Genomic DNA, 27157 nt, shown 5'->3' with positions numbered 1-27157 from the left:
TCAATTATTCTCTCATTAATATACTAACAAAAAACGCATGTAAAATTTAAAATACCAAAATCAATAATTTGAATCCAATGGAAAGAAGAGAGAGAAACTTAGGTCAGTTTTGAGAGAGAGAGAGAGAGAGTTCAGGCGGCGCTGTTTTATTTGTACTAGAACCACTGCAACATCCCTCTTGCCATAGATCTCACCATTCGTGATCCCGTTGCGCCATTCAACCGCATATATTGGATATGCTATTTGATAGCCACCATTTTTATTGCAGAGAAACTAGGTCTTGATAAATTGTTGTGCTACCCAACTCACATCCAAGTATACCTTATTTATTTGTTCATTTTCCTCTCTTAATTTTTTAGTTTACTTGTAGTAATTTAGTCATTGTCAAGCATGAGAAAACCAAAGTTATCAATTTTGTTTTAATGATCGTTTTAGTTTGTCTATTAACGAAATATTGTGATATCGAACTATTTCTATATACCATTTTAGGATAAAAATTAATTCTATAATATATTTTTATAACACAAAATAAATATACCGAAAGTGTTCATCACATATTCACATAGTCTATACCATATTAAAGTACAAATTGAAAACGTCCATCTCTGAACCTTCAAATCTCTTTGCCCCACTAAGCATTGTTAATATCATCGCTACATGAATCAACAAGAGAGTGGAGAAAAAAAAAAGGTAAAAATATTAAAGAAAAAAAAGATAAGAAACATCGGACAGCGTTAAAGATAACATTTATTCCTTCACAAATTGGTCAGGCATTTCCATCTAGTCTATTAAAGAATCCCAAAGGAATGACCTTTCTGGGCACACCTTGCTCAGCATAGTCTTCAGATTTCCTATTGTAAGCTTCTCTTGGAATTCAGACCAAAACTCCAGGATTTGCTTATGCACATAACAAAAATCTAAGCACCCAACCGACAAAACAAAATGGAAAATTAAAAAGACAAAAGATGATTTACCTTTGTCAACCATAATATGTAAGTGGCAAAATATGTGGCTTACGCTCTGAAATCCTCAAAGTCATTTTCTGGAACAATTGAGCAAGAGTTGAAGAGATGCAACTCATTATCAATAAAGGAATTGAAGTTGTTACTTGTGCTGATCTTTAGCTCAGAATGGCAGGATACATCATGGAGATTGGTTGCAAATTGCTTCATCCAACACAAAGAAAGGAAGCGGCGATGAAGCCAAAGTGCCTGTTTGAAATGAAAGTCATAAGATAAAAACTCTTAAATAATAGGATCATTGGAATACTTTAAAAAAGTCAAGCACCAGCACGGAACCACTTTTTTTTTTTTCTTCTTTTTCTTTTAATATGTGATCGGACCACAAAATTTCTTGTTACAAAGATAGACTCTATTTCTTTGATTGAAGAAATGACATCATGAACACAGGTACTACAATAAGAAAGGCTCATAATACAATAACTCATATATTGGTGGACTACAGTTCTCAAATGATTCTTTTTCTGGGGGTGGGAGGTTATTATGTATCTGAAATAACAGCGCCAAAACAATATGACAATGAGGTATCATCTTTAGTGGGGGGAGAATCCACAAATGAGAGAATTGGATTTGGTTAGATAATGTGTAGTTGGTACAAATTATCAATGTTATCATGCTGCAATCTGCAAAAAGAGGTGACAGGAAGATTACAGATCCTTTTTCAGATCTACGTACTATTACGAATCTTAACCCACCAATTTCAGGGTTGAGAACAATCAAAGGTTCTCCTATATGAAGAGTCTGCCGATTAATAATACAAAAATTCAAAAAAAATCCTGCCTATGTGCCACTATAGTCAGTCCAACGAAAAAAGTACATACCAAGGGTGCTTACTTTTATTTCAGGTTGAAGTAAAAAGAGGTAGAGGGAGTCCGAAAATAACATAGGTAGACATAATGAAGTGGTGTATGATAAATAGGTAAAGAGAAGTGACCATGAGTATGATTTCAGATATGATAGAATGGATGAAAACAATACAAGAAGCAGAGCTGTGTTAGTTGAAGAAATCAAACTTATCAGAAAAAGAAAAAAAAAAATTTTGAGAAGGTTCCATAAAGTCATCACCAATAGGATTAAGGCATAGTTGAGCTTCTTTGAGTTAAGGGTGTATACCTCTCTTCCTATGTAACGCTTTATCAACCTTTCATTCCAATTGAGCTCTTCCTGTCATGCCAACATTGTCAGGACATTTGAAAAAAAAAGAAAAAAAACTTGTATAAATAGTCAAGACATTTAAAAAGCATAGTTGCAATCTACAAATCCTAAAACAACAAGTAACAGCAGTTGTAACTAAAAAAAGCAGTCACATAATTACGAGAATTTGCTTTTGGGCGTGAAAGGATTTTACATTAGTGTCTTAGTGCTTAACTAACATTGTTTTTGAATCACCCAGCCCCATTTCTATTTCGTGTATTGTGTAACACATGCAATCACCCATAAACACTGTGCTTATATATTAAGAAAAATGAATCAATAATGCCACTGATACCCAAAAGCTTAACCTGATAGGAAGTGGCATTATAAATTTATAATCTAAATTATATCAGTATTTAAACCTACAAACCAAGCAGACCAAAAAAGCTGAACCTAATTATGGCTCCTAAGCAGCTTCTTTTTAAGTAAAAGGTTCATTAATAAGGGAGCAACCCAAGTACGGAAAGTACACAAGACATACACCAACACTTATGAACGAAATCACTAAGATCACTCAGCTAAAGTAAATTAGAAAAAGAATACTGTCTTGAAGCTGACATTCACTCATATAAGGATCCAAGGAATGAGAGAAGGGAGAAATGGAATACAATCCATAATGATAAGAACATAAATAGCAAACTTGCTTGTAGAAATGAAAAATGCAAAGACGTTAAAGAACATTTTTACCTTCTATACTTAAAAAACTTCAACAGAGTAACCAGGGGATGTATTTTCAAGTTTTGAGTGTTTCAAAATCAGGAGCATTAGCCGCTGCAACATTGATTGCAAGTTAGATTGAGACTATGGAAATCCCAGCTCATCACAGTAAGCATGTAAGAAATTTTAAGTGACTTGCTCCAAATAAGATAATTAAAGCACATTAACACTATCTTTCTCTCCCTTGGGGTTAATTACTTTTTTTTTTTCTCTCTTGAAGAATATGGTGTTCCTGTCCAGCCTTGTGTTCTTCCCACTCTAGGAATACAAAAGCATATACAGCTACAATGGTTGAAACTATTTCTTCCACCTTAAAATTAAACTTTATCGTTTTTTGTTGATTAAGAACATCTAATTTAGGGATCAATGCATTTTCAGAAAAATAAGTAGTTGTAAAACCATCAAAAGATAATTAAAAGTCCAGTTGCCCCAAGCATTGGCATGTTCTTTTAGCGACTGTAAATGGTTCTCAAACAGTTAAGCAACAGAAAATAACCAGTTATCACAACCATATGTCATGCTGCAAACATCTAAAATTTTATAAATTAAATGAAATAAAATAATGATGACATATTGCTAGCAAAATTAAAATATTCTGAAAGACTGGAAGCCTAGAAATAATAGGAATGGTGAACTCGAACCTCATCCTTGAAAGGTTTGGTGTATATTTTTCCAATTTGTACAAACCCGACCTTGTGTCAAGGAAAGTGGGAATCCTCTAGTCTATGCATGATTACCAGATTTCTCCTTTTTGGAAAAAGGTTGGGCGGAGGGTAGGGTAGGGTGAGTGAGGACACAGAACTTAAATTGGAGCTTGTTCAAATTGATAAGAAAACTCACTCTGTGAAAATGAAAGCAACAATTATCAGCAACGTGCAACCCTGCCCAATTTCTGGATTTCTCTAACTCTTGTAGCACCTGTTCTCTTGTCATGTATGAAACAAGCCAGCAACGATGGTTCCATGCACGATAGTTCATTTTTTATCTCTGCACCACAAAAATTAAAAATAAAAATAAAGTCAACTTAAAACAGTGTAAGGTTTCTTCCTGGAACACTCTCCCTAAACATCATAGTATGATGGATATGCCAACAAAATGTGGTGTGCTAAATGTCAATAGTTAAGCCACCAATATATATGGACAATTGCAGAAGCTAAAGAAACATTCGCATAATGATATGGTCAAAGTTGTAATTAAAGAAGAAAGACAATTAGTGAACTAGCAGTAGCAAGACTATAAACTAGTTCCCCTAAGGGTGATTGCATAATGCACTCCATTATATGAATAATTAGATGGTCCAACTTCTTCACAGGGAATCCCACCTTCATATTTGGGATGCCAGTTTTTCAAGAGACAGGCTATATTAGTTTAATTTAATCACACAAAATCCTTGGAAATAAAGCTTAACAACATCAAGCTTCATTCAACAGCTTGAGCTCAATTTATTTCGGTCCAAAAGAAAAAGAAAAATAAAACAAAAATGGTGGGAGACAAAAGGAGGAACTACATTTTCATCTCATTTTCTGTAAAATCAAATACAACCTCAATACTGTAATTCGTCATCCAAGAAGATTAAAAACTACTAGGATCATCTGCTGCCAGCAGTGCTAATTGTCATGGCTGACAACCAGCCACAGAGGCAGTGGCATGTAGCAGCATTTTAGGTGTGCATGGGTCAGTTTTGTTTGGCTTTGAGGCAAATCTAGAACTGAATCATAACCAAACCAGAGAAAAGAAAAAGCTATTTTTTATTTAGTTCTCAAGTTTTGAGAACAAAACACACTAATCCAGGGAAAACAGCATTGTGAACTCCAATCTCAAGGCATAATAGTTTCACCTCCAACAAGATAGATGCACTTGCCCATTTATAGCTAGATTTTTCAGAACATAAGATACAATCCAGCTATATCTCAGTAGCCAAGTAAACGCTCATGCATTCTATTTCTGTTCACAGGTATTGAGTCTTTTCTTGGTGAACTAGATCTAGATAGCCTGTACCATCTTAAGTAATTATAACTCAACAGAGAAGCATCCTAGTGACTATCAAATCTTGAATCGTACTCATTCAAATTGATTTTTGAAACTGAAGTTCTTGTTTGCTTTAGGTAGTTTTTAAGAGAAACAAGCGAACATGGCAAATGTGAGAATGGAGTTTTTCAATAATGAAATGTAAATGTGGACCTTCATAATTTAATAGTACGGAGTTCCTGAACTGAATTTAAACCTCAGCTATTTTTTCCACCAGCTCAGATTCTTTCCCCAAAATTTCTTGAAGAGCTTAACACTTTCCAGTGATTGACTTGATCACCCATCTCCTGCAAATTGACAATGTGCATAAGAACTGTGTTATTACTAAGCCATAACAGAAAAAAATACAATTAGAAAGGAATGTGAACAAAACTAAAAACTTTAGCCAGGCGAAAATCATATTAATAAACACAAAACCCTGTGTATCAAGCAAGGAGACAATTAAAGAATAAAAAGAAAGATTGGCCCCCAAAGTTCTGTTCATGAAGTTGATAATGTTATCCCTTAAGGCAAAACTAACCAACGGGAATGACATGTGAATATTGTGCTTTGTAGAAACGATACAAAACAATTAAGAACTATGTTACCTATGACTCCAAGCCTGATCACTTTTGGGTGAACATGAAAGAACAAGAGCTGACAACAGAAGTTCACCCATATACATTGAGAGCTTCTGCTTCTTAGACACAACTAGCTTCCTGCATTATGCGTAAGACATCGTAATAGGAGTGAGGATCAATAATGGAAGCAATACAAAAGTAATTCAATGAATTTAAATACAACACAAATGCGAGGGGTCTGAAGTCAGTCAGTTTATTGTAGAAAAGCCCATGCTTGAAACTTGGGTTCTACTCAATATGACGCATGAACCCCTCGATGGAGTAGATACCTCATCTAAACAGGAAGTGTGTACAAAAAACTCCTAGAGAATTAGATTTTAAAAGAGAGAATCTGTAAAACTTACTATTGAATTCGTATAACTAATTCCACAACTGTAGATAGTGAGGGATTTTGTATGGGGTGGCACTGGAGAGGGGCATAATTTTCATTTGGTGGGATTTGGGGATTCGGAAACTTCTAGCGTTCAACCAAGACTTACTTGGGGAATGGTTATGGCGTTGTGTGTAGGAAAGGGACATGTTGTGGGGGGTAGTGATTGATAACAAATATGGTGCTGCTTGGAGTGAGTTTTGCTTTGATGCAGTGAGGGGTCCATATGGGGTGTGTCAATTTGATTCGGGAAGTGGTACTTGAATACGGTTTTGGTGTGGTGATGGGGTTTTCAAATGGACAAATCTGTTCAAATCGAATCGCCACTAGATCAGTGTATGATTTGGAGGTGAAATCTTTGAAACTCTTTCTAAATGAATTATATGCAATACACTAATCAAGATAGTGAAGACATAAAATGATTGGCTTGCGTGGAGTGGCTTGCGTGATACACCATTTCCACAATTCTATTTTATTTTCCCTCCTTTCATTTTAAAAAAAAAAAATTCCCTCCAAAATAAAGTCTCTTTTACTAGGAAAAAGTTAAAGACTCCTTCACCGTAGTCTTTCCCCTTTTTCATTGTTTTTAATGTTTTTTTTGATTTTTTGATTTATTTTTTGGGTTAATTGCATTTTTTAGCACAATATGAGTTTGCATTGTTGTTTTTATGCATTTTACAACGCCCACAAAGGTGCTAAAATAAGATTTGAAATACATCGAAGTTATAAATAATATATATATATATATATATATATATATATATATCTTGAAGCATGTGGACTAAGGATCGCACACTTGCTCTAGTAAGGGTACACTTTGGTCCTAGTTAAGGTACACCTTCCTCATGTGGCATATGTTGACTACATTTAAAACTCTATAAATTAATTCATTTATAAGCATAATTAATATTTGAATATAGGAGAAGAGGATAATTTCCATAAAATGAATAGTGTGATCTCTTTAATAGTAGTGAAAATTCTAGTGCATATTCAACTTCTGAGAAAATATAGTAGATTCAAAAATATTTGGGAATGAGAACTAAATTGGTGTTGCACCAATCCCATTAAGAAAATAATAATGCAATGCCCTAAGCAAAACTGTCAACATGGAATGAAATAATATTCATGCCTTTAATTTGGCTCTTCTAGCAAAGCAAAACAGGGGTGGCAATCGACTCTAGCACAACACTATAAAGTGTGGTGCTGATTGCTGAGCTATATAATTTATTAAACTCCTACTTGTCAATTTTAAAAAAAAAAAATTTAAAAAGTCACTGAATGCCATTGATTATCTAACATGTTATATTGAATAGTACCAAATGCCACTTTAAAAAAAAAAAAAAAGAAAAGAAAAAGAAGAAGAACAATTCGAAGTATCCATATCTATTGTATTTATCTATTGAAGCTTGCTTGGCCTTTCAATAAAAAAATGAAGAGGAAGAAGAAGAAAATGATAGTATCACCAAAGACCCTTTTGTTAATTGGCACGTTTGGTGTCCTTTATGGGGTGAGTTCAAGCCCTAACTCATGGGATGGGCAACTATCCATTTTAAACTAAGAAAAACATTTATAATGTATAGTTATGTACGAATAAGACAATGCAAGCAGCTTAAATATGCAAACCAAAGCACTCCACCTATTACACTACTCCATAATTTTTCAAGGATGTGTATTTTGATAAATCCATTTTTCAATTACAGTTTTTTTTTTTTTTTTGGGGTTAAATTACATTTACTCTTTATACTTGCATGTCTGTAAAAGTTTAAGATAATATATCAATAACTAGCTAATTTATAAAAGTATTTAAATTTAAAATTTTTTACATTTTAAAATTTTTTATATTTTAAAATTTTACACAAAATATTAGATTATTCATTGAATCAAAATGAAATTTTACGTATGAGTTAAGAATAATGAAAATGTGTAATAAAAATGTGATATTTTAAAATAGTAATTTAATAATACATTCACAAAGAACTACATTAGGTGTGATCATGTTCCATTAGAGTTGTAGTGCTTGTAGAGCATGTCCTCATAGTTGGGTCAGTCTATCAAGAAATGATTTGCGCATACTAGGATTTTTTTTCCTGGTAGTTTCTTAGCCTCACCTCTTAGCAAAGCCCAAGACCTTCAACAATGCCTAATCCTACAATGCAAGTAACAAGTCTATTCCATTGCTTAGAGCAGCAAAAGCCAACGACAAAATTGTTGCCCTAAATGCTCTTGTCAAATAAGTATAGAATTTTCATTTTATTTGATTTTGTGCTATTGACATGGATGACCAAACCCTCATAAGGTCTATAGCTCGAATATATCTAAGTTGTCTCACATGATTGGATTATCATCCACACATAAATGTATATGATACAACAAATTATATAGCATCATCTGGACGGGTCTAGTGCAATTGAACACTGGACCCAATCCTTACCCTGACACAACACATGACAATAGAGTGGAGACGGGAAAAAAAAGGTAAAAGGATTAAGAAAGGAAAAAAAAAAAAAAAAAAAAAAAGATGAGAAACATAGAATTGAGTCAAAGGTAACATTTACTCCTTCACAAATTGGTCAGGTGAGTCCATCTAGTCTATTAAAGAATCGCAAAGGAATGGCCTTTTTGGCCACACATTGCTCATCATAGTCTTCACTCTTCGATCTTCAGATTTCCTACTGTAAGCTTCTATCGAAATTTAGACCTAAACTCTGGAATTTGTTAATGCACATAACAAAAATCTTAAGTATCCAGCCGACATGACAAACTCAAGGAGTCAAGAATTCAACGAGTTGGAAGAATTGTAAGAATCATCCTCACTTCATGTAATTCGTTTATTAGATCCTTAAAATGAATCACTTGTTTGGTTATTGACGCTGGTAACCTCTACTATTTAATCTTGTATATGGATTATCAATTTGATTAGTGTAAAAAAAAATCCCTTATGAGACTCAATCTCCATGCTACCCATGTGAGTTCTTCAATGCCTTTGATCCTGAAAAGTATATAGATTTTTTTTTTTAATGTATAAAATTGTAAATTACAGCTCATAAAGTTTGGATTAATATTTATTTTGCCCCAAAATTTTTAATTTGGTTCCCTAACTTTACCAATTTTTTATTGGGAAATGGGAACCCTTTTGTTCACGCCTTCATTAGGTAACATCTAAGCATGTTATGTATGCTAGATGAACCAATCAAATCATGCCACGTCAAACAAATAATTTCAAGTCAATTAAACAACAATAAAAAAAATTAAAAAGCCAAAAAAAAAAAAAATCCAAAATAACAACTAAAAAAATAAAAAAGGAAAATAATTTTATTCTCTTGCCATCCAAATAAAACTCAACATCTCAATTTCTAACACAAAATTAAACAAGAGATTTTCAGAATCACTACAATCTCCTTCAAACTCAAGATCCCATCACCAAATTATTCACAACACACTTTGGATCTTAGTTTTAGTTCATCGTTCATACACAACCCAAACTAAACATTTGTGACAAGATCATCCAAAAATCAGTGAAAATTCTAGTGTTCTGAGAAAATGTAGTAGATTTGAAAATATTTGGGAATGAGAACCAAATTGATGTTGCACCAATCCCATTAAGATAATAATTTTGATTTCATATGGTTTCTACTTTCTTGGTAGGTGGACATATGGAAATTGGAATGTAATTTCCACGCCACATCAAGTAATTTTTTTATTATTTATTATTTTAGAAAAAGCAAGAACACATCAAGGAAATTTTGGTTCACTAAAAACCTAAAATATAGAATCATTCAAACAATATTCTTAATGTCTAATATGTAAAATGGGCCTACCGACCATTTTCCCACATTCAATGAATAACTAGCAACTCGTTAAAATCTCCCAAATCAAAATGGGCCTACCGACAATTCCACACCCCTTTTCCAAATCAAACCTCAAAACCCAATTCTTTTAAAGCCCTAAAAGCAAATGCCAATAGCTTATTTTTAATTGCCAATGATTGAAAATTAAGATTTTACCAAAATAAAAGATTGTCTTTGGACAAGAGTTGTGGGGTGCCTAACACATTTCTCACATGTAACCAGACTTCCGAACTCAAGAATTAAGATTTTTTAGCATCCATATTAGATTAGGAAAAACGATCATTTTTCTTAGTCTAGGATTGGTAATAAAATCAAATAGAATCAAGTGACCAATCACACCTTAGAAAAAACCCAATGATTGGTGACAATTTCACTACATTTGGAAATAATAAATTAAATTGACTCACTTCAGTCACACACTAGAGGTTACCCTTTTTACATTCTTCATAGCACCCGAGCCCGTGCACCACCCTTCGGGGAAGGAGTGCGCACATCGCCCGGATGGGTGGTTGAATACCGCGAGGCATCGACAATTCCTAAAAACTACTATGATTATTTAGCTATCTTGATCTTTCAATCTAATCCTTGTATTGTAGGCATTGGGGGGTTTATTAAATAATCTCAAACTCATAATTTTAAGCAAAGTGAGTCTTCTATCTATGATTTCTTCCTTTGTTTAATATGATTCACATAAGTTTCTTAATGTAATTTCTCTAGTTGTTATATTTATTTATTTATTTTTAATTCTTTTGATATGTGTTAATATGATTTAGGTTGTGAAAATACAAGTATGTGAAAAGTGTTGTGGACATACGTATTGTGTTATTTAAACAACGAAAACTGTTGTTTAAACAACACAACCAAACAGTCCCTTAATTAAACAAGAGATTTAGAATCACTACAACCTCCTTCAAGCTCAAAATCCCATCACCAAATTATACACAACCCACTTTTGGATCTTTGTTTTAGTTCATACCCAACCCAAACTAAACATTTGTGACAAGATCATCCAAAAATCAGTGAAAATTCTAGTGCCATATTCAGCTTCTGAGAAAGTGTAGTAGATTCGAAAATATTTGGGAATGAGAACCAAATTGGTGTTGCACTTGCACCAATACCATTAAGAAAATAATTTTGATTTCAAATGGTTTCTACTTTCTAGGTAAGTGGACATGGAAATTGGAAAGTAATTTCCAAGCTACATGTGAAGCAATTTTTTATTTATTATTTTTAGAGAAAAAGGCAAAAACACATCAAAGAAATCTTGTTCCACTGAAAGCATTAGCAATAAGGTTGCTAAATTGACTTTTAAATTGACTAAAAAGTCAATTTAACAGCCAATCCCCTTAAAACAGCTTCTACAGCAAAGAAGCCTAAGTTAAAACTCAAAACAAAAAAATAATGTTTTAATGTAGTTTGTTAAAAAAAAAAAAAAAAAGGGTATTTTATTGTATTGATGGTTGTGGTTGTTGCTTATTGTGTTAGATATATTATTTTATTGTATTGTTTATATTATTTTAATGTGTTAAATGTTAAAATAAAACATTTGATATTTGATGCATTGTAAAGTAGGTTGTTAAAATAGATAAAATAAATTTTTGAGTTACTAAATGCTAAAAATTTTAACTTCTTTTACTATGAAAGCTCTAAAAACCCAAAATATAAAATAATTCAGACAATATCTTAATATGCTAACGTATAATATGTAAAATGGGCCTACCCACCATTTTTCCACATTCGATAGCATTTCGATAAAATCTCCTCCAAGAACTATGCTTGATTAATTTAACTTTATATCTTTTAATCATTTTCTTGTGTCTAAACTTAATTCCATCTTGCATCTCATTTTATTTTGCTTTTGTTAGTTGCTACTTGCTAGTTCTACAGAACATTGTTGTCAAATTTGTACAAAATTGTGCAATATCCATCAACATTACATTGTTATAAATTTGTATAAAAAAAAGTTTCCAAGTGGTGATATATATAATATATGTGACGAGAAATTTGGAAGTTCGTTGTTTCTTATCTTCTCTTTTATTGTAAGGTATATCTACATATTCTTCTTAATCTTCTGTTAAGAGATGGTTTTTCTCTTATTGTCTTGTCCATCTGTAAAAACCTCATGCTAAAGATTTATTTTGTTGGCCTCATTTAATGTCTTAGTGCTTAACAAACATTGTTTTTGAATCACCCAGCCCCATTTCTATTTCATGTAGTGTGTAGCACATGCAATCACCCATAAAGACTCTGCTTATTTATTAAGAAAAATGAATCAACAATGCCACTGATACCCAAAAGCTTAACCTAATAGGAAGTGGCATTATAACTTTATAATCCAATTTATCTCAGTATTTAAACCTACAAACGAAGCAGAACAAAAAAGTTGAACCCAATTATGATTCCTAAGCAACTTCTTTATAAGTAAAAGGTTCATTAATAAAGCGCAAAAGCAGTGCAACCCAAGTACGGGAAGAATACAAGACATACACCAACACTTATGAATGAAATCACTTAGATCACTCAACTAAAGTAAATTAGAAAAAGAATACTGTCCTGAAGCTGACATTCACTCATATAAGGATCTGAGGAATGAGAGAAGGGAGAAATGGAATACAATTCATAATGATAAGAACTTATAGAGCAAACTTGCTTGTAGAAATGAATAAAATTTGTAATGATGCATAGATGTTAAAAAATATTTTCACCTTCCATACTTCAGAAACTTCAACAGAGTAACCAGGGGATGCATTTTCAAGTTTTGAGTCTTTCAAAATCCGGAGTATTAGCCGCTGCAAAATTGATTGCAAGTTACATTGAGATAAGTATGGAAATCCCAGATCATCACAGTCAGCATGTAAGAAATTATGAGTGCCTTACTCCAAATAAGATAATTAAAGCACATTAGCACTATCTTTCTCTCACTTGAGGTTAATGACTTTTTTTTCTCTTGAAGAATATGGTGTTCCTGTCCAGCCTTGTGTTCTTATCACTCTAGGAATACAATAGCATATACAGCTACAATGGTTGAAACTATTTCTTCCACCTTAAAATTAAACAATGTCATTTTTTTGTTGATTAAGAACATCTCATTTAGGGATCAATGCATTTTCAGAAAAATTAGTTGTGAAACCATCAAAAGATAATTAAAAGTCCAGTTGCCCCAAGCATTGGCATATTCTTTTAGTGACCGTAAATGGTTCTTCAAGCAGTCAAGCAACAGAAAATAACCGGTTATCACAACCATATGTCATGCTGCAAACATCTAAAATTTTATAGATTAAATCAAATAAACTAATGATGACATATTGCTAGCAAAATTAAGATATTCTGAAAGACTGGAAGCCTAGAAATAATAGGAATGGTGAACTTGAACCTCATCCTTCAAAGGTTTGGTGTATATTTTTCCAATTTTTACAACCCCAACTTTGTGTCGAGGAAAGCAGGAATCCCCTAGTCTATGCATGATTACCAGATTAATGAAAGCAACAATTATCAGCAACATGCAACCCCGCCCAATTTCTGGATTTCTTTAACTCAAGTAGCACCTGTTCTCTTGTCAAGTATGAAACAAGCCAGCAACGATGGTTCCATGCATGATAGTTCATTTTTGATCTCTGCAAGCCAACTTAAAACAGTGTTAGGTTTATTCCTGGAACACTCTCCCTCAACATCATAGCATGACTGATATGCCAACAAAATAAGGTGTGCTAAAGCCTAAATCTCAATAGGTAAACCACCAATATATATGGACAATTGCAGAAGCTAAAGAAACATTTGCATAATGATATGGTCAAAAGTTCTAATTAAAGAAGAAAGTCAAGTAGTCAACTAGAAAGACTATAAACTAGTTCCCCTAAGGTCATCGCATAATGCACTCTGTTATATGAATAATTAGATGGTCCAAACTCTGCACAGGGAATTCCACCTTCAATTTGGGATGCCAGTTCTTCAAGAGACAGGCAATATAAGTCTAATTTTTATCACACAAAATCCTTGGGGATAAAGCTTAACAACATCAAGCTTCATTCAACAGCTTGAGCTCAATTTCTTTCGGTCCAAAAAAAAAAATAAAAATCACACAAAAAAGGTGGGAGACAAAAGAGGGAACTGCATTTTCATCTCATTTTCTGTACAATCAAATACAACCTCAATACTGTAATTCGTCATCCCAGAAGATTAAAAACTACTAGGATCATCGGCTGCCAGCAGTGCTAATTGTCATGGCTGACAACCAACCACAGAGGCAGTGGCATGTAGCAGCATTTTAGGTGTGCATGAGTCAGTTTTGTTTGGCTTTGAGGCAAACCTAGAACTGAATCATAATCCAGGGAAAACAGCATTTTGAACTCCAATCTCAAGGCTTAATAATTTCACCTCCATCAAGATAGATGCACCTGCCCATTTGTAGCTAGATTTTTCAGAACATAAGAAGATACAATCCAGCTATATCTCAGTAGCAAGGTAAACACTTATGCATTCTATTTCTGTTCACAGGTATTGAGTGTTTTCTTGGTGAACTAGATCTAGATAGCCTGTTCCATCTTAAGTAATGATAACTCAACAGAGAAGCATCCTAGTGACTATCAAATCTTGAATCATACTCATCCAAAATTGTTTTTCAAAACTGAAGTTCTTGTTTACTCTAGGTAGTGTTTAAGGGAAACAAGCGAAAAGAGCAAATGTGAGAATGGAGTTATTCCAATAATGAAATGTATATATGAACCTTCATAATTTAATAGTATGGAGGTCCTGAACTGAATTTAAACCTCAGCTATTTTTTCCACCAGCTCAGATTCTTTCCCCAAAATCTCTTGCAGAGCTGAACGCTTTCCAGCGATTGACTTGATCACCCATCTCCTGCAAATTGACAATGAGCACAAGAACTCTTTGTTATTACTTAAAGCCATAACAGGCAGGCAGAAAAGTAAAAATATTATCAGAAAGGAATGTGAACAAAACTAAAAATTTTGGCTAGGTGAAAAATCAGATTAATAAACACAAAACCCTGTGTATCAACAAGGAGATAATTAAAGAACAAAAAGAAAGATTGGCCCCCTAAGTTCTGTTCATCAAGTTGATAATGTTATCCCTTAAGGCAAAACTAACCAACGGGAATGACATGTGAATATCGTGCTTTGTAGAAATGATACAAAACCATTAAAAACTATGTTACCTATGACTCCACGCCTGATCACTTTTGGGTGAACATGAAAGAACAAGAGCTGACAACAGAAGTTCACCCATATACATTGAAGGCTGCTGCTTCTTAGACACAACTGCTGCATTATGCATAAGACATCAAAAAAGGAGTAGATACAAAAGTAATTCAATGAATTAAAATAAACACAAATACACTTATGGAGTAGATACCTCATTTAACAGGAAGTGTGTACAAAATAACCCTAGAGATTTACATTTTAAAAGAGAGAATCTGTAAAACTTACTACTATTGAATTCGTATCACTAATTCCATGGCTGTAGATAGCGAGCGATTTTCTATAGGGTGGCATTGGAGAAGGGCATAATTTTCATTTTGTCAATTGACATACATACTATATGTGAACCTATTCAATAGGGATTTGGGGATTCAGAAACTTCTAGTGTTCAACCAAGACTTACTTGGCAAATGGTAAATGAATTATATGCAATACACACTAATCAAGACAGTGAAGACATAAAATGATTGGCTGCCTTCCCCGAAGCATGGATTCCAAGTTAAAACCTTCTACAATCTCACAAGCTTTGCCTAGGCCCTATAGTGGATCACCTCATGCTACATTGCACAGTTGCTTATTTGGGGTTGCTAAATCACTGATTTTCCCAAAAGTTTAAGCTGTCGAGATAAGTGGGGCACATTTTTAACTTCTTTAAACGCGAGGTACAGTAGAGACGCTGACACCATGATAAATTACCGATTCTAAATAAGTAAACTGAATTTTAATAAGAGACCTTGATTTCCAGGCAGTGCCGAAATCGGAGCTGAGCAACAAGAGAGCCTTACTATGCCTCATCACTTCACTCTCCAATCCATCATCGCCGTCGCTGAGTCTCTTGTACTCTTCCATTGCCGCTATAAACGCACGCTTGGCCGCATTGTACAATGGCAGAACAACCTGGGTCGAGACGCCCAGCTTGTGATCCCTGCTCCAAAAGGTTGTACCATCCGAAATCGCAGCATCGCCTGTTGAGTCTTCAGTCAGCGTCGCGAATTGGGTCGGGTGTACAAACCCAACTTCATCACTGTAAGACTCCAAAAATGAAATTCAAAGTAAAATTTTCAATATTTTGCTATAAAGGGAAAAAAAAAAAATGAGAGGCATATGAGGTTTACATGAGAGGGTCCGATTCGAGGATGTGTTGGAATTGGAGCAAGAGATCCATGGAATTTGCGATTTTGAAATTCAATCTGGTGAGAGAGTGCGGGGGAATGCCCAATTCAATATATCGTCTGGAATGCCCGTAAAATATGAGTTTTTCTTTTTCTTTTTTAAATAAAAAAAAATTTAAGGATAATTCTTAATTTAAGAACTCGATTCAAACATAGACAAAAACACAAAATGCAATTAAGCTAGACAGAGCTTTTTGTATCGCGGAAAGAATTAGAACTGTAAAAAAATCTCAAATACTCAGGCCCATCTATTGAAAATTAATTTATGATATATAAGCATAAACCAAAAAAAATAAACAAAAAAACAAAAAACAAAAAAAATCAGTTTAATATTAAGTGTTAGTTTGGGAGATCTTTATTTAGTTGAAACTGAAAACTTTTTGTTGAAAGTACTATAGATAAAGATAAAAGTTAATTGAAATAATATATTGAGTCTCATAAATAGTAAAAAAAAATATAATAGAGCTTATGAATAGTAATAAAAATAAATTAAATAGTAAAAGAAGTTATTTAATATAAGTTTATTCCAAACGCAACCTAAATCTTTAGAAAAATTCAGGAAGAATCCTTTCCCCCACACGTATTATATTTTTTTTTCATGAAGTTTTGCGTATTTGTTGTTGATGAGGCCTTTGCAAACAATCTTGTAGAAACACCAAACCCAAAGATCAAACCAAGCAAAAATGAAATTGTTCTTGATTTTCAATGGCCAAAGATCAAACCAAGCAAAAATGGAATTGTTCTTGATTTTCAATGGCCATTACTTAAATGTGTTTTGCTGAGAATTCGGAAGATATAGGGTATTTGGGAATACTACTTTTGTTTTGATGATCCTAATAGCCTATAATCAAACTATGATCTATTCCACCAACCAATAAGTTATTTGACCACTGTGTGGTGTTTAGACAAAAGTAATTACATAAGTTTAGAAGACACCCGATTTCCCTTCTTATAAGGGTGTTTAGATAAATCCAATTGTTTCATCCCTAATGCATTCTAGCACAACAATTCGAAAGAAAATTCATTGCTGCAAGCTTAAATAGCTTTCCATCAACCAAAATCTGGACACACCCACTGATGTGTGCAACCAGTTTTAGGCTTCATTGGTAAGATTAAACCATTAGAACAGTAGTCATATCTCTCTCAAACATTTAATCAAATAGCTCTATAGCATACTCAAAAGCAACAGCTAGTGAATAGCACATGGAGATAATAAAAAAAATGTGAGGAAAAAATAAAGTGGGACTCATAAACAATGCCTGGTCCTAGTCATGGCTTTTTGATCAAAACCAATACTTAGGCGTGTCTCATGTGAATAAATACACTATCAAAGCTAGAAAATAAACTTTTTTGCTATAAGAATCACGTGGGACTTGCAAATAATTGAAAATTTTAAGCAAAATACCAATTTTAATAGGAACCCAAATGCACACTTAGTGTCTGTTTGGAACATCTTATTTAATTGAAACAAAAAACTTTTTACTTAAAGTACTATAGATAAAGCTAAAAAGTAGCTGAAATAGTACAGTAAGACTTATGAATAGTACCAAAAAGTGCAATGAGACCTATGAATAGTAGCAAAAATAAACTAAATAATAAAATAAGTTGACTCATTAAGTCAATGCCAAACGCACACATATAATTCCTAGAAGCTCTAATTCAAGCTTACACCAAGTGTACCCAAGTGGTTCCACCCAACCTTAAACCATTCATACCTTGTTGAAATGACTTGCATGTGGTAAGCATGCCGCAAGCATTTATCCTAAACTATGATATTACTTTCCATGAAATTCATAGTTACGTGACTTAGAAGTTCTAGCTAAATCCAAGCTAAAAACTCCAGTATTTCTATTATTGCTAATTTACTATGCACATATTCTTGCACAATCTTTTTACTTTATTATAGACGTTCATATTTCATTAACAACCATATTTTCAATAGTCATATTTCTCCAACTATCTATCTTTATATTTAATATATATTATGAGCTCTAATAATTTTATTTTTTATTTATAAAATTATTAATTAATTTACTTATAAAGTCAGTAGGATTTCAATCCTAGTGAATCCAAAAGTCAATAACTAAAATTCTTTATTATTCTCTATTTGGTCCAAGTGTAGACTCTAATTATTAAGTAAAGTTCTTGGTCTCAATGACAAATAACCACAACAACTACCAATGAGAATGCTTGATCACTTGATCAAACAAAAAAAAATGCAAATATTCAGGGTGTTTTTGCATGAAGTGGCTTGCATGATACACCATTTCCACAATTCTATTTTATTTTCCCTCCTTTCATCTATATATATATATATTTATATTTTCCCTCCAAAATAAAGTCTCTTTTAATAAGGTTCCCCTTTATAAGAGCCTTTTTCTTGTGTGTCTCTTCAATCATTAAACTATATAAACTGCATCACAATGATTTACTAGGAAAAAGTTAAAGACTCCTTCACCATAGTCTTTCCCCTTTTTCATCGTTTTTAACGTTTTTCTGATTTTTTTTTTGAGAAATGTTACGCCTACAACAATTTTACAGTATATTTACAACATTGCTTACCTGTCACTGCCAACACAGCTTAAATAATCTGACTAGGAAAACTTAAATAATCTAACTAGGAAAAGAAAACAAAAAAATAAAATGAGAATTCAAAACAAAATAAAAAGATTAAGAAATCAAAACAAACAATCAGATGAAATTTAAAACATTAGCATATTTAGGGGTTTTGTAGAAGGAAGAATCTTGCTCTCACACACCGGAGGCGGAGGTGGAGGCGGAGACGGAGGCAGAGGGCAGAGGGCAGAGGCGGAGGCAGAGGGCAGAGGGCAGAGGGCAGAGACGCTCACTTCTTCTCCCCGCCGTTGCACATCGTCGAAAAATGGGATTACGACAGAGAAGTGATTTTTCTCTTTTGGTTTTGTATTTGTTTTGTGGATTTCTGATGGGAAGAAGTTTTAAGAATATAGTAAATCACCATTTGTTTTGTGGGTTTCTCTTTACTCTCTGTTTTCAAACTAGACGAACACTATGGCAGGAATGATTTTTTTTTTTTTTTTCAGAACCCATTTTACTGCTGCTTCACCATTTGTTTTGTGGGTTTCTCTTTACACTCTGTTTTTGGGAATGATTTTATTTTATTTTATTTCAGAACCCATTTTACTGCTGCTTCACCATTTGTTTTGTGGGTTTCTCTTTACACTGTTTTCAAACTAGACGAACACTACGGCAAGGAATGATTTTTTTTTTTTTTTTTTTTTTCAGAACCCATTTTACTGCTGCTTGGGTATTTTTGCTTCTTAGGATGCAAAATGGTGAAAAGATTAAAGATTCCATCATTCATTTTCATTTTTTGACAGTAAAAGTTAGCCAAATGGGTCGAATTTCTGTAAAAATTTCTGGCTGATTATAACAAGTCTTCAGTTTTTTTAAGTGGTATTAAGTCTTCAGTTGTGACTGTAATTTTGTTGTTTCTTGCTCTGTAACATTTCATTATCATTGAAAGAAAGCTGGACTTCTCTACATTCACAACAAAAAATAATATTAATTGGACTTTTCTATTTATTTATTTTCCACATAAAAATGTCATTAAAATTTTTAAACGTTTTTTTTTTTTAAAGAACATATTGAGGTATAAATGGTGCTCGCAAAGGGTCTGATACAATGCCTAAAAGAAATCTTGATGAAGCCTTGAATTGTTTCAGATTGATGGTTAACGATGGTAGTGATCCCAATAATTATACGTATGTTGGTGCTTTATCTGCTTGTGCTAGTTTAGGTGATGCAAATGCTGGTAAGGAGATTCATGGAAGGATTTATAGGCATGAGCCATGAGCAAGAGTTGAATGGCAAAGGTTGGGATGCAAGTGCATTCCCTTGTCATCAAGTGTGGACTCGATCTTTCTATTGAGGTGAAAATATAAGCAGCAGAAAATGCCTGAAAGTTTTCAAAGAGTGGAGAGTATTTGTGACGCATTTTTACTCTTATTTTGCTTTGTTTTCATTAACAAAACTAAAAATCTTACTTAATTCTTCTGTTTGATTAGACTTTACTTCCTTTACTACATTAACTAATTATTATCATTGATCTCACTAATTTAACCATCATACAGCATGGGAGACTTTTACATTTCTTGCGTTATATGCCCTCCATTTTTTGTGTTATATCTGGTTATGAGAATCTATTGACTTATCTCATCTTGAATGTTTCAGGTAATTGCTAAACTTGAAGATCCTGCTGTGAGTTAGTACTGTGCTTTCCACTTAATACAGGTAGAGACTATTAGTAGGTTTTTATTTTTTTATTTTTTATTTTTTTTTTAATTCCATTTTCATACTTTGTTTTAAAATACTATGCATTATGTAATGTATATTGCAGACACATGGAAGAAGAAATAACAAGTGCTTCTAGGCTTGTAGAGTTGAATGAGCACAATAGTGATAATAAAATGAAGGATACAGTGGATCTGGAAATAATGAGTTGAATGAAGATAATGTTGAGAATGAAAAAGAGGAAACAAGAAAGGTAGAAGATAAAGTGGAGGATCCTTGTGTAGGAATGTTGTTTGGTTCCATTGATGATATCATGGAATATTTTACAAGGTATGGTAATAAAAAGGGTTTTGCAGTGGTTAAAAGAACATCTAGAAAGGGAAATGATGGGGAGGTGGAGTCTTTGACTGTAGCTTGTAATCGTGCTGGAAAGCAACAGATTAAAGCTAGCAACTCACTTAAAGCACAGCCACAATCGAGAACAGGTTGCAAAGCTCATTTTAATATGATTCGATGCTTAGATGGGTGGATATTGAAATCCATGGAACTTGACCATAACCATGGATTAAGTCCAAGCAAAACCCGATTTTATAAATGCAACAGAGTATTAAAACCACATGTGAAAAGACAACTTGAGTTAAATGCCAAAGCTGGTATTAAAATGAACAAGCGTTTCAATTCATTGGTGGTTGAGGCAAGGGGGCATGAAAACTTGCCATTTCTAGAGAAAGATTGTAGAAATCACATGGATAAAGTCAAGCGTTTGGAGCTCGGGGAAGGAGATGCTGTAGCAATGAATAAGTACTTTTTAAAAATGCAAGCCGACAATTCAAATTTCTTTTACATGATGGATTTTACTGAAGATGGTCGATTAAAGAATGTATTTTGGGCAGACGCAAGAAGTAGGGAAGCATTTAAAGAGTTTGGTGATGTGGTTACATTTGACACGACGTACTTGGTTAACAAATACAGCATGCCATTTGCTCCTTTTGTTGGGGTAAACCATCATGGACAATCAATATTGCTAGGATGTGGATTGATTTCAGGTGAGGATACAGATACATTTAGATGGCTATTTGAGTCTTGGCTTACATGTATGTCTGGAGTTCCTCCTAGTGCAATAATTACAGATCAAGACAAGGCCATGAAAAAAGCAATACATATTGTTTTTCCAAAAGCACGACACCGATGGTGCTTGTGGCATATCTTGAAAAAGATGCCTGAAAAATTTAAAGGATATAGAGAATATAAATCAATCAAATTTTGTTTGAAAAATGTTGTTTATGATTCCTTAACAAAAGAGGAATTTGAAGAAAGGTGGGGTAGGTTCATTTATCATCTTAAAAGCCATGAATGGTTACTTGAGTTGTATAATGAAAGGTATTATTGGGTGCCTGCCTTTGTGAAGGATACATTCTGGGCAGGAATGTCAACCGCACAGCGGAGTGAAAGCATAAATGCATTCTTTGATGGGTATGTACATCATCAAACAACCTTGAAAGAATTTGTAGAACAATATGATAAGGCTTTGGCAAAAAATGTGGTAAACTAAAATACTGAAGATTTCAATTCATTTCAATCATCCATACCATGTTTTACTCATTATGCTATGGAGAAACAATTTCAAAGCGTTTACACAACAGCAAAATACAAAGAGTTTCGAAAGGAGTTGCTAGGGAAGGTTTGTTGTAATTTTTCTTCATGTAAGGAAGATGGTGTCATTTCAGAATATGAAATACGTGAAGATGGAGCATTTGGAGAAAATTCCCAGCATGCAACCTTCCTTGTTTATTTTAACAAGGATACCAATGAAGTAAATTGTAATTGCCGGTTTTTTGAATTTAGGGGAATATTGTGTAGGCATCAAATTACGGTGCTCTTTCACATGAAGATTGATCAAGTACCAAACAAGTACATCTTGAAAAGATGGTGCAAAAATATTAAGAGGAGCCACACCAAAGTTCGCATCAACTATGACAACCGGCTTGTCAAACCTGAAACACAGCGCTTTGATAAAATGTACAAAGTCTTCAATGAGGTTGCAGACTTGGCAGTAGATTCTGAAGATAAGTGTGAGAAGGTGGTGGCACGAATTCTTGAATTAAAAGGCGAGTTCAAACAAGAAAAACTTGTTTGTGGAAATAATGAACCCATTTCTGCAGGTATTAATTGTTTGTTGATTTTTTTTTTTTTTTTTGTCTTATCATTTTATTTTGCATCATTTTTGTGCCTACTTATGTTTTAGGATTGTATTTTTCTATTAATAAATTTATTTACTTAATCAAAATAAAATTTCTATAGGTATTCCTACAAATTCAACCTCATGTGGAGATGATTTTGCAATTTCTAAAGAGACTAAAAACATACTTGATCCAGTAGTGGTTAGACAAAAGGGACGACCACCATCTAAAAGGAAGCAGTCAATAGTTGAAAAAGTTGTTAGAAAAAAGGAGGAAAGGAAAAAGAAAAAGAAAACCAAAGTAAGTGAGAGAAATGAATTCAAGAAAAAGAATGTTTTAGTATATTTCTTGTTGATTTTAAATTAATAGTTGTTTATAGTATTTACTAACTATTATTGTTTACATTTTGTAGATAGCTACTAAGGTTGAGAATGTGTCTTGTACAACCCCTACTATGGGATTGAGGGTGCTTGGAGTACAAAAGAGTTTTAACTTAAATGTTGGAATCTTTATTTTGTATCACAAGGAAATTAAGATTTGGTTTAATTGTTTAAGTATATTGAATTTTATATTGTACATAATGTAGGAGTTGGAACCGCAACAATCACAACAGATTGGTAAAGAGAATTATGAAGAATCCATCATGTGGCCAAACATTAATTACCCTCCTAATATCATCGGGATGAGTCCATATTATGGACTGCCAAATATGCTACAAGGAGGAAACTCGCCATTTCAGTCAAGTATGATAAGACAAGTGGTTGGAATGCAACCATTTAGTTACCATAAAAACACATCTCAGGCATGTACTTATTTACTTTGCTATTCTTATGTGTTTCTAATATTTTTCTTTCTTTTTTTAGTATAGTGTTAACTGTTTGTCTATCTACACCTAATTTCTAAATATTGTAGTGTTCTCTTTACATTTAAAGAACTCATGAGACTCAATTTGAATTGTAATTTATCATGTTTTAAAGCATGGTATTATTGAGAATAACTTTCTTTTAATATACAGTTGAATTTAAATAGATTAGGCATTTTTTTTTTCTTTATTCAATTGCTTCTCATATATGTAATTTTATTAAACTACATGTTTTCATTTTGTTTGTTAGGATGATTCTCCACTCCAGAAGGCATGTTATGATTTGTCAAATGAGCATCCAAGCAATTCTATTGGGAAGTTTGGTACCAATGATGTGACAAACGTTGGAAATCCAAAATTACACGAAGATGACAGGGGCATTTAGTTTGTTTATGATATATAGAGTCATAAGATTAGTTTAAACATGGAAACTTGACAGTTAATATTTTTTTCTCATAATGTAGCCCATTGGGCAACCTTTTGCAATAAGGTAGAAACCTTCTCAAACTCTAGAACATTAATGTAAAAGTTCTTTTTAAATGCAAATCATTTTTTATCATCATCTGTTTGTACATAATTTCTTTCTCCTTTGCTAACATAAGTTGGCTAATATTAAGAAGCAATAAGTCTGTTACAGGATAATCTCTCTTTATTGAGGTGCAAAGATGATCCACCATAGGCGACAGATTTTGAAACCAAACAAAAGCATCATGGCTAGTATTGCTCATCTTTGACAATAATTGTGGTAGTTAGTTATCATAGAAATGATATATATCATATCACAACAAAGGAAAAAACAAAAAAACAAAAACAATCTTCTAGAACTTTATTAACCACAATTGGTTTTACAATATCCACTTAATATTATAACAACTAATTAACAAAAAAATCTAATAGACTAATTCTATGACTAATATAAACTCTTGTTACAAAGAAATGGAAAGTATACAACACAATAGTTGACTAAAATATACAACAACACCCAAAATAAACAAATACATCAAATGATTGCAAATAGCAGTTTTGGTTGCATTGCATTCCAATTTCCAAAGCCAGCACTTGAGCATCTATGCTTTATGATATCCACTAGAGGAAGTACATCTTGAACAAAACCCCACTTGAATTGGTGCTAATAGTAGCAGCATTGCCTTCCAAAGCCAAAATTTGAGCTTCCATGCTTTAAGAGATCTACAAAAGGAAGTACATTTTAGACAACACCATGATAGAATTTCTTCACACTCTAACCAATATTTTCCAACTAGTTTCCAACATATCTAATTGTAACATGTGCATAAAAGCAATTAAAAATTGTGAGAGGAAATAGATCCCAAGTGATTGGCAAAATCTCATAAAGCGAACTAGAATGAAAAGAAATATTCCTCTAACAGGTACACAGAAAATGAAATGTCCAACGTGCAAAGCAAAAAAGACAATAAAGATTACATATAATTGATGACTATAGATGAACAACTCAAACTTGTTACTTCTCACTGGATAAAGTGATGTCATCCACTTTATTCCTAAGAACATGAAATGACACCACCAAAGTTCCAAACTATCACTAAAACATGAAATTGTACATAACACCCTCTCCCTTTCTCTTCCTATATGTGTCCATATAGTTTATACGGATTAATGGCTTATACAAAACTACAATTTTAACTTTATAATATTAGGAAACTACTAATACATCTTACTGAAGAAAAAACAATCATACTAAAGGCATTGAACACTTTTGACTTAACTAAATTGTCACTTCATCAATGTACCCATGTATGTAACCAAGAGAACTATAAGATACAAGAACATTGGATGGAAGGAGCTCAACTTGTGGCCAACAAGTACAATTGCAGGGGGTGAATCTCCATACATTTCTTTCACCACAGCCACAACATCATCGCACATGGTCTACAAATATGAAAGTACCAATTTTCATGAGTAGACTATGACAAAGTAATATATTTTAAAGGGGAAAAAAAGGCATAAATTACATGACCAGCGAAATGCATTTTTTGCTGCTTATATTTACACCTCAATAGAAAGATCGAGTCCACACTTGATGACAAGGGAATGCACTTACATCCCAACCTTTGCCTTTCAACTCTTGCTCATGGCTCATGCCTATAAATCCTTCCATGAATCTCCTTACCAGCTATTGCATCACCTAAACAAGCACAAGCAGATACAGCACCAACATACGTATAATTATTGGGATCACTACCATCATTAACCATCAATCTGAAACAATTCAAGGCTTCATCAAGATTTCTTTCGGGCATTGTATCAGACACTTTGCGAGCATCATTTATACCTCAATATGTTCTTTAAAAAAAAAAACGTTTAAAAATTTTAATGACATTTTTATGTGGAAAATAAATAAATAGAAAAGTCCAATTATTATTATTTTTTGTTGTGAATGTAGAGAAGTCCAGCTTTCTTTAAATGATAATGAAATGTTACAGAGCAAGAAACAACAAAATTACAATCACAACTGAAGACTTAATACCACTTAAAAAACCTGAAGACTTGTTATAATCAGCCAGAAATTTTTACAGAAATTCGACCCATTTGGCTAACTTTTACTGTCAAAAAATGAAAATGAATGATGGAATCTTTAATCTTTTCACCATTTTGCATCCTAAGAAGCAAAAATACCCAAGCAGCAGTAAAATGGGTTCTGAAAAAAAAAAAAAAAAAAAAATCATTCCTTGCCGTAGTGTTCGTCTAGTTTGAAAACAGTGTAAAGAGAAACCCACAAAACAAATGGTGAAGCAGCAGTAAAATGGGTTCTGAAATAAAATAAAATAAAATCATTCCCAAAAACAGAGTGTAAAGAGAAACCCACAGAACAAATGGTGAAGCAGCAGTAAAATGGGTTCTGAAAAAAAAAAAAAAATCATTCCTGCCATAGTGTTCGTCTAGTTTGAAAACAGAGTGTAAAGAGAAACCCACAAAACAAATGGTGATTTACCATATTCTTAACACTTCTTCCCATCAGAAATCCACAAAACAAATACAAAACAAAAAGAGAAAAATCACTTCTCTGTCGTAATCCCATTTTTCGACGATGTGCAACGGCGGGGAGAAGAAGTGAGCGTCTCTGCCCTCTGCCCTCTGCCCTCTGCCTCCGTCTCCGCCTCCGCCTCCACCTCCGCCTCCGGTGTGTGAGAGCAAGATTCTTCCTTCTACAAAACCCCTAAATATGCTAATGTTTTAAATTTCATCTGATTGTTTGTTTTGATTTCTTAATCTTTTTATTTTGTTTTGAATTCTCATTTTATTTTTTTGTTTTCTTTTCCTAGTTAGATTATTTAAGTTTTCCTAGTCAGATTATTTAAGCTGTGTTGGCAGTGACAGGTAAGCAATGTTGTAAATATGTTGTAAAATTGTTGTAGGCGTAGCATTTCTGGTTAATTGCATTCTTTAATACAATATGAGTTTGCATTGTTGTTTTCATCCGTTTTACAACACCCACAAAGGTGCTAAAATAAGATTTGAAATACATCAAAGTTATAGTTAAAATATATATCTTGAAGCATGTGGACTAAGGATCGTACAGTTGCTTTAGTAAGGGTACACTTTGGTCCTACTTAGGGTACACCTTCCTCATGTGGCATATGTTGACTACATTTAAAATTCCATAAATTAACTCCTTTATA

The 27157-nt window shown here is 33.2% G+C and overlaps 3 protein-coding genes across 3 annotated transcripts; 2 read left to right on the top strand and 1 right to left on the bottom strand.

Annotated features, from left to right (window-relative positions):
- Window positions 1–544: 544 nt before the first annotated feature.
- Window positions 545–15861, bottom strand: LOC115980718 (protein prenyltransferase alpha subunit repeat-containing protein 1-B-like). Its single transcript, XM_031102940.1, has 7 exons — window positions 15798–15861; window positions 14970–15075; window positions 14563–14653; window positions 13342–13410; window positions 12502–12585; window positions 2133–2183; window positions 545–1211 (listed from the first exon to the last, which is right to left on the bottom strand). The coding sequence occupies exons 1-7, from the start codon at window positions 15859–15861 to the stop codon at window positions 1014–1016; spliced, it is 663 nt and encodes a 220-aa protein (XP_030958800.1). The 3' UTR covers window positions 545–1013.
- A 5369-nt stretch (window positions 15862–21230) lies between these two features.
- LOC115981462 (protein FAR1-RELATED SEQUENCE 5-like) lies at window positions 21231–22373 on the top strand. The gene has a single exon (XM_031103612.1). It carries the CDS (start codon window positions 21250–21252, stop codon window positions 22006–22008), a length of 759 nt encoding a protein of 252 aa, XP_030959472.1. The 5' UTR covers window positions 21231–21249; the 3' UTR covers window positions 22009–22373.
- LOC115980717 (protein FAR1-RELATED SEQUENCE 2-like) lies at window positions 22066–23883 on the top strand. Its single transcript, XM_031102939.1, has 5 exons — window positions 22066–22618; window positions 22758–22936; window positions 23049–23102; window positions 23223–23438; window positions 23749–23883. The coding sequence occupies exons 1-5, from the start codon at window positions 22066–22068 to the stop codon at window positions 23881–23883; spliced, it is 1137 nt and encodes a 378-aa protein (XP_030958799.1).
- The last annotated feature ends 3274 nt before the right edge of the window (window positions 23884–27157 follow it).

The sequence above is a fragment of the Quercus lobata genome, chromosome 3 (assembly GCF_001633185.2).
Source record: "Quercus lobata isolate SW786 chromosome 3, ValleyOak3.0 Primary Assembly, whole genome shotgun sequence".
Classification (NCBI taxonomy): Eukaryota; Viridiplantae; Streptophyta; class Magnoliopsida; order Fagales; family Fagaceae; genus Quercus; species Quercus lobata.
This window is presented reverse-complemented; position numbering and strand designations above follow the sequence as displayed.

Excerpts from the sequence above, each read along its gene's own strand:
- LOC115980718 (XM_031102940.1), bottom strand. The coding sequence starts at position 15,861 with ATGGAAGAGTACAAGAGACTCAGCGACGGCGATGATGGATTGGAGAGT. Across the intron at positions 12,586-13,341 it reads CATACTTGACAAGAGAACAG|CGGCTAATACTCCGGATTTT; the intron begins GTGCTACTTGAG and ends TCAATTTTGCAG. Across the intron at positions 1,212-2,132 it reads AGCGTTACATAGGAAGAGAG|GCACTTTGGCTTCATCGCCG; the intron begins GTATACACCCTT and ends CATTTCAAACAG.
- LOC115981462 (XM_031103612.1), top strand. The coding sequence starts at position 21,250 with ATGAATAAGTACTTTTTAAAAATGCAAGCCGACAATTCAAATTTCTTT.
- LOC115980717 (XM_031102939.1), top strand. The coding sequence starts at position 22,066 with ATGGAGAAACAATTTCAAAGCGTTTACACAACAGCAAAATACAAAGAG. Across the intron at positions 23,103-23,222 it reads CCCCTACTATGGGATTGAGG|GAGTTGGAACCGCAACAATC; the intron begins GTGCTTGGAGTA and ends TACATAATGTAG. Across the intron at positions 23,439-23,748 it reads ACCATAAAAACACATCTCAG|GATGATTCTCCACTCCAGAA; the intron begins GCATGTACTTAT and ends TTTGTTTGTTAG.